The 12,142-nt window shown below is 40.2% G+C and overlaps 1 protein-coding gene across 1 annotated transcript in view; it reads left to right on the top strand.

Annotated features, from left to right (window-relative positions):
- PLCL1 (phospholipase C like 1 (inactive)) overlaps positions 1-12,142 on the top strand; it is a 1,110,208-nt gene that overhangs the window by 898,532 nt on the left and 199,534 nt on the right. Inside the window, exon 2 of the mRNA XM_086955482.1 lies at positions 8,839-11,310. Coding sequence (XP_086811608.1) covers positions 8,839-11,310 — 2,472 coding nt within the window. The remainder of the gene's footprint in view (positions 1-8,838; positions 11,311-12,142) is intronic.

Below are 12,142 nucleotides of genomic sequence, written 5' to 3'. Positions count from 1 at the left end.
TTACACTGGTTAACTAGCAATTACCTGAAGCTAAATGCACAAAAAACGAAATTTTTATTAATTTTGCCACCAAAGAACAACACAGAAGTGAAGGAATGGACCAAACTGATCACAGCACTAAACTGTACCCCTACTCTAGTAAACTCAGCAAAATTGATTTGAATCACGCTGGATAAGAACCTAGACATGAAAGCCCACATCAAATAAATATTATTAAGGCAACAGTGGACCCTTACAAATAATAATGCTTAATCAATAAATATAGACAAAGTTGTTGCTATATTTGAAAACGACATACCCAGCCTGACAGAGGTCTTGGTATTTACTTTTCAGTCAATATAAAACATGAATAACACACAATATATAAGACAGGGCACAAACCTGTACCCAGTCAATCACACACGAAATATCAGAACAGGGAACAATTAAAGGGAACAAACAAAAGGGCTTAGGCAAGAGCTTAACGTTCAGTAAACTTGTTAATCGCACAGTTTTGATTAGAAAAACAGAACAATATTGACACCTTCACACTTTTAAAGGGCAAATAAAACATTCCATATGTGTACGGTGCTCATAGTTGTCGACAGCGTTTCGATCCGTTTAACACATTCTACGGATCTCAACAGGACATTTAATGTATGCCTAATCGGAAAGCAGCCTCAATTGCCTAAAGGGAGGAATGGAAGGAAAATACCAAAAGACATCCATAAGGGCAATTCGGAAAAGGATGCATTTATACATAGCGTGAATTTTGTGGGCATGCACTCTGCGGGAGGAAAATTCGTGTGCGACAGGCTGATATCAAGTACTGGACAAAAAAATACCTAAACACATGCAAGAAAACAAAATTGAGGTCTGTGCATGTGCATGACGTGAAAATTACATTCGGTGCAAGGTGTGAAATAACTACATTCGGCGCAAGTGCTGAAGCAGGTTAAAAGGGGTAAAGAGGGGGTGAAGACGCGTTCATCTAGGCTAGGGAAAATGACATTGGAGAGTGTCAATATCTATAGGAGAAGGCTAAAGCTCACCAAGAGGGAAGCCAGGGGGTTCAAGGCTTATTGTGTACCTGCTAAATTTGATTTTGTTCTAAAATTGTGGCCCTCCTCTCCTCTCCTATCTATATTCACCCCTTCAAAATGACCGACACAGTCAACACTACCTCTTGTCACCTCTTCTATGTCTATTCCAATCTATATTCACCACTTCAAAATGGCTGACACAGTCGACACTACCTCTTGTCACCTCTTCTATGTCTAATATTCACATGGGAGCGTCAGCCCAATCAAAATGGCCAACACAGTCGTCACTACCTCTTCTATGTCCAATAATCACATGGGAGCATCTGCCCAATCAAATGTACTCTCCTCCCACACATAAACTCCATGCATGACTCGCCGGCACCCGCGATTGAGCAGCACTGCATCCTTACTATCGGTAAGTACTTACCAAGAAGTTTTGCCCGACCAACACGCTCTACGCTGGTTCCCACCTGGGGCTCCCGGGTCCACCATCTAATTCCCGCCAACCTTATGCTTCCCCACCCAGGTTATCGTACCGGACTATCTTGAACATCCCTTTATTCCCGTTTGTGGTCCGCCTGATGTTTTTTGACTGGCCAAACCTTGGTCTTTGCCCTTTCGACAATTCTCTTGTGTCGCCCCTGATCTTAGTTTACTGCTGGTTTCACCTTGGCACTCCCTTTTGTTCTTTCAGGCCCTTCTTCAGTCTTACACAAGCACATTGCTAACCGTAATCGAATCCAAGCTGACCCCAACAGGTCACAGCAACAGCCCGCCCGGTAAGCCTCCCTTTACCCATCCCACCCACCACCTTATCTGACACCTCATCCGCAAAGTACTGTAACCTACTCGTTGTTTTTTGCAGGATATTCCTGTGACCGGGTACACAATAAGCCTTGAACCCCTTGGCTTCCCTCTTGGTGAGCTTTAGCCTTCTCCTATAAGCAGGTCCCCATGGCTGTGCCCTGTGACTGTCGATACAAGATGTCATTAAAGAAAAAGAAATTGTTATTGAGACAAAAATTGATCATAGAAATGATCATTTCAGAATGTCGTAAATAGGACACTGAACGTGTTCTCAGAAAATGTTTTACGGCCTCTAAGCCGTAGTGATGTTGAATGCTCGTATACAAGCTACTCACATCTAGAGTAACTAAGATATAACATCTTAGTTACTCTAGATGTGAGTAGCTTGTATTCGAGTGTCCTATCTACGACATTCTGAAATGATCATTTCTATGATCAATTTTTGTCTCAAATTGTGTACAGCCATGGGGACCTGCTTCGCCCCCAGTTATGCGAACCTGTACATGGGATGGTGGGAGGAGCAGGTCGTCCGTGAGATGGCAGAATTTGACAACGTGGCCCTGTGGCTTAGATACATAGATGATATTTTCTTTATTTGGTGCGGGGATGAGACATCTCTAAAGCTATTTATTGGACAGTTAAACTGTAACATCTTGAACCTTACACTCACCGATCATTTCAGTAAACAATCCATTGAATTCTTGGACATAATGGTGGAGGTCTCCAATGGCCAACTCAATACCAGACTCTTTCGTAAGAAAACGGCGGGTAACAGCATTTTAAATGCTAATAGCTGTCACTCACGGAATCTGGTGTACAGTATTCCCTATGGAGAACTTCTCCGTGCTAAACGCAATTGTAGCACGCAAGAAGCCTATGTTCAAGAAGAACAAGTGATGTGTGAGGGATTCCAAAGTAGAGGATACAGTAATAACATGATTCTTATGGCAAAAAAAAGTGTTGAAGAAAAGAAGAGAGAAGAACTGCTAAATCCTAGACTTATTGAACAGGAGCAAGAAAAAGTCAGATTCATCACCACTTTTTCTGGCCAAGCCAATGAAGTGCGTAAGATTTTTAAAAAACATTGGCATTTCCTACAAACCGACACCCATCTTAAAAGATATCTAAATGACAATCCCCAAATCACTTTCTGTAAAGGAAGGTCCCTAAGAGATGAATTAAGTCACAACTATGTTACCTCTGGGGACACTGGAGATATCCATAAAGAGGGAGGTTTTAAATGTTGTCATAAATGCAAGGCATGCAAACATAGCTTTGATTGCAAGTCACTCACGGTCCCTAACACCAACAGAGAATTTGTGATACGTAAACGTCTCACATGTACTACACCCTATAGTGTCTATGTTCTAATCTGTCCCTGCAATAAATGGTACGTTGGCAGTACCAAGCATGAGGCCAAGAAAAGAGTACTAGAACATTTACGAGCTATTCATAATAACAACAAACAATATCCTATAGCAAGACACTTTTTTACAGAACACATGCAAAATGAAAAATTGGTTCAGATGGTGGTAATTGACAGAGTCGATCTCGGTGTGCGAGGAGGCAACCGAGAACTGTCCCTCAGAAAATTAGAGTCAAAGTATATTGTAGATTTTGACTGTTTATCCCCTAAAGGATTGAATAATAGTGAAGAATTGGCAATTCATTTACACGAATGAGATTGTGAACGATATGTATACTGTCTGTGGTCTTCATAGGTTTTAATGGCACTATTTTCATTATTTTAGATTTTCACACAAAGCGTTGTAGCGGAAGACTTTTTGATGATACGGAATCTATATCACCCTGCTGGACACTGTATTTGTAATTGGACATGGTACTTGTCTGTATTGCCCACTGGGGCGGGACTTTTTTTGATGCTACTTCGTTGATGGACACGATATTGGAATTCAGGCTTGATATTACATCGGATTGCCCAGTGTGGCGATTTTAGATGCCCTTTCCTGAAGTGGTAGAGACTATCGTACCTGCCGATTTGGGGTCAATTATCTCGTGGTTTAATTTTCTGTGGCCCATGTTATTATATAAGCCCACAGGGGCAAGACATGTTTGTACACATTCGATATTAATATACCATGTGATTTGTGGAAATGTATTGCCGCATAAGAGTTAAGACGACACGCGATTCCTAGTGTATTGTTTATTTTTCCATAGCGACTATGCAACCAATCAAAGTAACGCTATTTGGAAATATGGCCAATCACAATGAAGTTTAGATTTGCCACAGAAGCGACATTATATTTATGTTTAATGGGGGGAATAAGATTCCGATTTGCACATTTGAGACACCAATTTCGATAATCATGCTTTTTACTATATTATAGCACTGTTTATGTGAATTATGTATATTTTTTACAAAGATGTTTCGAGAATAATTCTTGCACACATTATTGGAAAATCAACTGTTATGACTTGAATTAAGTTTGCAATTGTGCTAATAAGTGCTATAGGCAAATATTAAGTATGTTTTGTGTCTATTACAACATGTCCGCCGCTGCACGCGTAATTTACTGAACACGAGTGTGATGAGGGTTTAAATATGGCTGTAAACAGCAAAAAGACGAGCGTGATCAAGCCTTAATTGGCGAAACGCGTCGCGAGACTATATTCGTCTGCCGGAATAAAATACCATAACAGAAGCTTTGGGTGTCCTGCGTTTTCTTCATATGTAAGGAGAATATTGGGAAAGAATATATATATATATATATATATATATATATATATATATATATATACATATATTGTTGCAACTTCTGTTTTCCACAGCGATTCCACACCAAACAGAAAGGAGGACCCCAAAGCAACAGATGAGTTTTAAGTGGGAAGATTTATTTGCTCTCACAAAATGGTATTCCAGGCATGACGCGTTTCGGTTAGCTAGTAACCTTGATCACATAGCGACACTGCAGTTAGTTACATCTTTAAATACTCATTTTTTCAAGCATTGTGGTCATGTGACGATAAACAGTGAAGAAATACTTCTGTTGACATTATGTCCTCACATATCAATAGTGACCAGCTTAAACATTGAAAAGGTTCTGACTGATGATGTTGTACGTATATTGCTGCATAAATGCATTATATAACAATATGCAACATTTCGCAATAAATAACTAAAAACTGTATGTTTATAGGATTAATTCTCATTTTCATTATATTGTTTGCAGCATTATATATTAAGCGCAGAATTTTGTCTATAATGAAAATAACAGCATAAATGCCTAGGAATATTGTGTGCAATATGACGCAAAGGTTATGTAAACATCTCATAGTGATAATTCTATACAATATTCAATATAGAGTTAAAATATGGAGCTAAAACATATCGGCATGAATGCCTGTAAAACCAATGTGTGCAAAATTACGCTTTTTAGTGCAAATTGTATATTTTGTGCAAATGCTGCGGCTAAACAAATTAGTTAATTTAATTAATAAACAACAAACCATTTTTATCAGAACCTATATTTACAATGTAAACTGTAATAATTAATTCCATATGAGCTAAAAATTGGGTTACATGGCATTAAAAACTCCAAGCCTGGATATCTAAAACCACCCCCCCTAAAAAGCTCATAAGATATTAAAATTCATCAAGTCAGCAGAAAGTGCATGGTATGTGCGTATATGAAAAAATAAGTGACATTTTTAAAATAAGAAATTAGAGGTTAATGATTGACATATTTGTACACAATATTGTTCAAATGATTTCAGATATAGTTTTAGTTCGGATTCCATTTCAGATCTATTACAGAAACGTGTGCATGTCTTCAGTGGTGTTTAATCCATTAGGAGACTTACTATTAAGGTTAAGTATATATTTAGTCTCCAACTGCCTTAGCATACTTTCTCTATCCCCACCTCTTTTTTGGATAGGTACTGCATCGATGACATAATAGGATAGACACTTGATGTTTTTGTCGTGTACCGCCTTAAAGTGTCTAGCTACTTGGTAGGTGGGGTCGCTGTTGACGATCGCTCTAATATGTTGCAGTATTCTCACGTGCACTGGCTTTATGGTGCTGCCCACGTAACTAAGGCCGCAGGTGCACATGAGAATATACACAGCGAATTCTGTGCGGCAGTCAAAGTTCCCCTTTATATTCAGCTCATTCTTGCTAAAGGGAGTACTGTATTTGCTGGTATTTACACCAAAGGTACATGCTCGACATGTGGAGCATTTGAAAAAACCTTGTTTAACTGGCATCCAAGTTGGAGCAGCTAACCTAGTTACTGATGGTTGATATATATATATATATATATATATATATATATATATATATATATATATATATATATATATATATATCATTTAATTTGCTCAAGCTAATAAATGATTTTGGTAAAGACTGCTTGGTCTTTAGTGGCTCATTAGGCCTGTTGCAGGAAAGTTCTATAGTTCGGATCCCTTTGAGGAAGGCCATGTGTGCTTTGGTGTGAAGATGCCCACGGCCTCGTTGACCTTCAAGGCTCATGAATAAGTTCTCCATTGCGGCGTGCAGGCTTTCCCTCGAGGTTAAGCATAAAGAATGCTGCAGCATGCAGATTCATAAGAAGATACAGGAAGGGAGCCTGCTACCTCTGCTCTCACGAGGATATGTTTACTTCTGGGTATAAACCTGCAGCACTCTACTTTCTAAAAGTGGAATACTGAAGAATTTTCTTAATTTAAGCTGTTGGGGTTTTCTCGCCAGAGGTCAGGGAGGATGGTCACTAAATGCCGCCGGAGAGTAGGCGATATGCCAGGAGCCTGACTCTCAGGGTTTACCCCACTCACTGGAAATACACAGTCCACATGCAGAAAATAGCATGTTTGCAGAACCCCCAGGCTGCCTTCGTTTCGAAAGGAAGTCTTTAAAACCTTGATTGCCGACTGAAATCGTCACTTTAATCCGATTTTGTTTTTTTAATTTAACTTTCACTTTTTATGTATACGTTCTTTAGGAAGTTTATGTTATGTTTTAAATCTTCACATATCCCATACGCAAGATGTTAAATGGATGGACGCTAATATTACACGTGTCAAATCCCTTTCACTCTAAAATGTGGCGTCCATGCGCAAAGTATTACCAGGAGGAGTCATATCTGATCCAACAGGGCCACTGGCATTGCAAGTAACTTACGGTGTCAGCACAAGTGGCCACAAGAGAGAACCAGCTTGCTACAAATGGCTCATAGAATGGCCATGTTGCAATGGGAAATGGAACACCAAACAGGAAAATATTATTTTCCCTGTGTATCCGAAAATCCTTGCACCTGGCTCACATCTCAGCTGTTTCCATTCCAACCGTAGTAGAAAGGTCCAAATAAAAGTTCTCAGCAAAGGCCGAAAGAAAGGTCTGCTGTCTCTCTGACCTTGCAAAAACATTTGCTTCTCTTAAGAGACAATCTGCGTGTCACCTTGGGCTGCAGTCACTTTTAGATGTCGGGTATTACCCAAAGCAGCCGCTAGCCATACATATCAGCTTCCCCAGAGCGCACACAGTCGTAGAGGGATAATTCTGACCCATAGCCTCTGTGTACCATGCACTCCGACCACTACGAGCATACCCTCTTGAATGCATTCGATATTAGAAAAAAGGCCCAAAGGTTCTCTTCCCGGGTAGTATTGCCGTTTCTCTTTTGTTGGGAGGATGCTGTCTCGAGATATTGGACCTAGTTATACCTCAATTGTAACTGGTTGAGAATGTGTGAGTTCATCCTTCTCCTTACTGAATGTTAATACATAAAGAAAGCTTCAAGATTTCTGATGATGATTTTTGATTTTGCTTTTATTCGTTGTTTTGGAATTTTGATCATATTTTCAAAGTGTTACAGTGTTCAATTTGAAACATTTCAGCAACCGACAAGTGTGTCGCCCTTACATGGTCATCTTGACCAGCGCTTTCTCAAGGCTTTCAAGTTTGTTACTTGTAGTTCTTACTGTTTTGTTGTGTTTTCAGAGAAATCTCTTATTCAAAGCAGTTTAATCCATATGAAAGATAATTCTAATTTTCTTTCATATGATTAAACTGCTTGGAATAACACACTTGAAAGCCTTCAGCAAGCCCTGGTCCAGATGACCTTGTAAGGGCAAAACGCGTGTCGGCTGCTGAAAATGTTTCAAATTGAACACTGTAACACTTTGGAAATATTATGAAAATTCCAAAGCAAGGAATAAAAGCTAATGCAAAAATTGTCATCAGAAATCTTGAAGTTTTATTTATTTATTAACATTCAATAAGGAGAAGGATGCACTCACACATTTTCTTACCCTCATGATTGCCAGTGTGGAGATGAATTTACTCCAACGTGAATGGAAAGAAAGAATAATTGACGTGCTTAGTCAGAAGAGGAACATGTTGACTTCCTGCTAAAAAGAGTGAACCTCGTTTTGCTTGACTGCAATAATAAATGGCCGTGAATGGATTCTTCAGTGTTAGCCAGGCCTGGTTAGGAATGAGTTAGGGATCTCCTAAAGACAAACTAAATGCCTTTGAGGGGGTCAGTGGAAGTTGAATGCCCTTACTCATCCCTCTAACAAAGACGGCAATCCTTGGAGCCTAGGACTGTCAACCATGCAAGATCTTATGTGCACATTAGTACATGGAAGGTATGGTCAGAATTGTGACTAGGCTATTTACTCACCAGTACTTTCAGATCTCCTTTACTTTTCTTCTGTCACTAATCCATCTAAGGTTTTGTTATCATGCATGGTGATCACATAAAAAAGTTCGATTAATTGCATCTGCATTCATCCTATGTGACTATACAGAAAATCTGTGTTGTTTCCGTCCTCCTTGATTTACTTGGACACCAGTGTTGTAGGCTATAAACATAAAAAGGGATGTCAACATGTGTAAAGTTGAATGATCAATAAATCCTGGGGAAAACAAAGTATATGGGGGTGGAACTTCCATTTTAAGTGCAATCTCTTAATCCAAGGTCAAACAATAAGCCTTGATTGGCTGAGCAAAAGTTTCAGTTTTGTGTATTTCTTTTATTTTAGGATCCAGCAAACCAAAAAACAGGAAGGAAGAAAACGGTGTCCTTCAGCAGCATGCCATCAGAGAAAAAGGTCAGCAGTGCCAGCGACTGCATAGGCTTCATGCAAGGAGGCTGTGAGCTAAAAAAAGTCCGCTCAAACTCCCGGATTTACAGTCGCTTCTTCACACTGGACTCCGACATACAGGCTTTGCGCTGGGAGCCTTCCAAAAAAGATCCAGAAAAAGCCAAGCTTGACATTGCTGCTATAAGAGAGATCAGACTAGGTAAAAACACTGAAACTTTCCGAAGCAATGGTCTGGCAGATCAGATCTGCGAGGACTGTGCCTTCTCCATCCTTCACGGTGATAGCTTTGAGCCCCTGGACTTAGTCGCTAACTCTGCTGATGTGGCCAACATATGGGTTTCTGGTCTCCGTTACCTGGTTTCTCATAGCAAACAACCCCTGGACTTGGGAGAGGGAGGGCAGGCTACACCGAGGGTCACATGGCTGCGGTCTGTGTTTGAAGCGGCTGATGTGGATGGGAACGGGGTCATGCTGGAGGATACCGCGGTGCAATTGATCAAGCAACTCTCCCCTGCCTTGAAGGAATCAAAGATCCGGTTAAAATTTAAAGAAATCCAAAAGAGTAAAGAAAAACTGACGACCAGAGTTACAAGTGAGGAGTTCTGTGAAGCCTTCAGCGAACTTTGCACCAGGCCGGAAGTATATTTCTTGCTGGTACAGATTTCCAAAAACAAGGAATATCTGGATGCCAATGACCTTATGCTGTTCTTAGAATCTGAACAAGGGATGGCCCAGATGACTGAAGAAATATGTCTGGATATTATTCTCAGATATGAGCGGTCTTTGGAAGGACGTTTGAAGGGATTCATTGCCATTGATGGCTTTACTCAGTACCTATTGTCTACAGAATGTGATATATTTGACCCAGAGCACAAAAAGGTGAGCCAAGACATGACACAGCCTTTGTCACATTACTATATCAATTCATCCCATAATACATACCTGATTGAAGACCAGTTCAGGGGTCCTGCAGATATCAATGGCTATGTCAGGGCTTTGAAGATGGCCTGTAGGAGCATTGAGTTAGATGTCACTGATGGTCCAGATAATGAACCAATCATTTGCAATCGAAATAGCATGACATCACCACTCTCCTTTCGAAATGTCGTTGAGGTGATCAACAAATATGCTTTCATTTCTTCTGACTACCCCCTCATACTATGCATGGGCAATCACTGTTCGGTTCAGCAGCAGAAGGTTATGGTCCAACACATGAAGAAGATTTTTGGAACCAAACTTTACACAGAAACACCCTCAACTGCTGAAGTCTATTTGCCCTCACCGGAGAAATTAAAGAAGAAGATCATCATTAAGGGTAAAAAGCTTCCTTCCGACTATGACCTGATTGAAGGTGATGTCTCCGATGAGGATGAAGAAGCTGAAGTTTCCCGAAGGATGTCCGAGGACTACTTTGGTGAACAGAAGTTCATCTGCCTGTGCAAGGAGTTGTCTGACTTGGTATCCATTTGCAAGTCTGTACAATATAGAGACTTTGACACCTCCATGAAGAGCCAGAACTTTTTTGAGGCTTGCTCCTTTAGTGAAACTCAGGCCAGTAGAATTGGCAATGAGTACCCAGAGGATTTTGTCAACTACAACAAGAAGTTTTTATCCCGAGTATATCCCAGTCCAATGAGGATAGATTCCAGTAATGTCAACCCCCAAGACTTTTGGAACTGTGGCTGCCAGATTGTGGCTATGAACTATCAGACTCCAGGTCCCATGATGGACCTGAATACTGGTTGGTTCTTACAGAACGGTGGTTGTGGGTATGTCCTTCGACCTTCTATCATGCGAGACGAAGTGTCTTACTTTAGTGCAAACACCAAAGGTGTTGTTCCTGGAGTATCTCCTCAGCTCTTGCATGTCAAAATTATCAGCGGTCAGAACTTTCCAAAACCCAAAGGAGCTTGTGCAAAAGGTGATGTCATTGACCCCTATGTGTGCATAGAGATCCATGGAATTCCTGCAGACTGTTCGGAGCAGAGAACTAAAACTGTTCAGGAAAATGGTGACAATCCTATTTTTGACGAAAGCTTTGAATTTCAGATCAACCTTCCAGAGCTGGCCATGGTCCGCTTTGTAGTTCTGGATGATGACTACATTGGCGATGAATTTATAGGTCAGTATACAATTCCAGTGGACTGCTTGCAGCCAGGGTATCGACATGTACCTTTACGATCTTTTGTGGGTGAAATCATCGAGCATGCCAAACTGTTTGTCCACATTGCCCTCACCAATCGAAGTGGAGGAGGAAAGTCACACAAACGTGGACGCTCATCACGAATAGGAAAGAAGGCAAAGGAGTACACCATGCTGAGAAACACTGGACTCAAAATTGTGGATGACATGTTTAAACTCGCTGTCCAACCATTGAGGGAAGCCACTGATGTCAGGGTCAACATGCAGGTATGTGAACATCAATCATATATTTTGCTTTCGTTTTTGATCACTTAGTGAACTACGTAGAATAATCATGTTAGTTTAAGCAAGAGCCTGCAGTGGAGAGCAGAAAAAAAGTAATGTTAATTAACATTAATAATTTGTTAAGTAGTCTACACTCTAATGAAGAGTTAGGATGTTTTGTTCATGCTAATGTGGTGATGCAAGATGACAATCTTGGTTTGTCTACCTAAATAGGTTTTTAATTGAATTTTTCATTGGCAAATGCTAGCTGTTGGGTTTAGCATTGGAACTGAACATCAAGAAATATTTTTAATTATTACATACTAGACCTATTAATGTTTGACAGCTCCCCAAAAAGGAAAGAACTGTAGGCATCTGTTTTTGGCATGGAAAGCTGTAGATTCACCTGCGCCTTCCCTCCTCCCCGGACACCTTTGGATGTTGCAGTTCTTATTATTCACATAATACACTCATGGACATCTCTGTACTACACTTACTTACTCCATTCTCACCCTTTTGTGGGAAAATAATCTAACAATGGAGTCGATGCCCATGTGCACTATAACCGAAAGGAGGAGTCACTTTACCTTCTGACTGCAATGACTTAATCAAAGAAACACAACTTGCAAACATCCAGACCCAGCACTAAATGGCGGAAGTATGCAAAGCATGTGAATCTACAGCTCTACATGCCAAGAACAGGGTAAGTAACATATTCCTTATTGATCTACAGCAAAGCATTGCATACCTTTCACAGAATGTTCAAATCATCATTCTGTTATTATTTTGAAATTGTATAATGTTTTGCAAAGCATCATTCAAGCGTATGACACAT

Source organism: Lissotriton vulgaris, chromosome 2_1, assembly GCF_964263255.1.
Source record: "Lissotriton vulgaris chromosome 2_1, aLisVul1.2, whole genome shotgun sequence".
Lineage (NCBI taxonomy): Eukaryota > Metazoa > Chordata > Amphibia > Caudata > Salamandridae > Lissotriton > Lissotriton vulgaris.
Note: the sequence above shows the minus strand (reverse complement) of the source record. Positions and strands in the feature narration are given on the sequence as shown.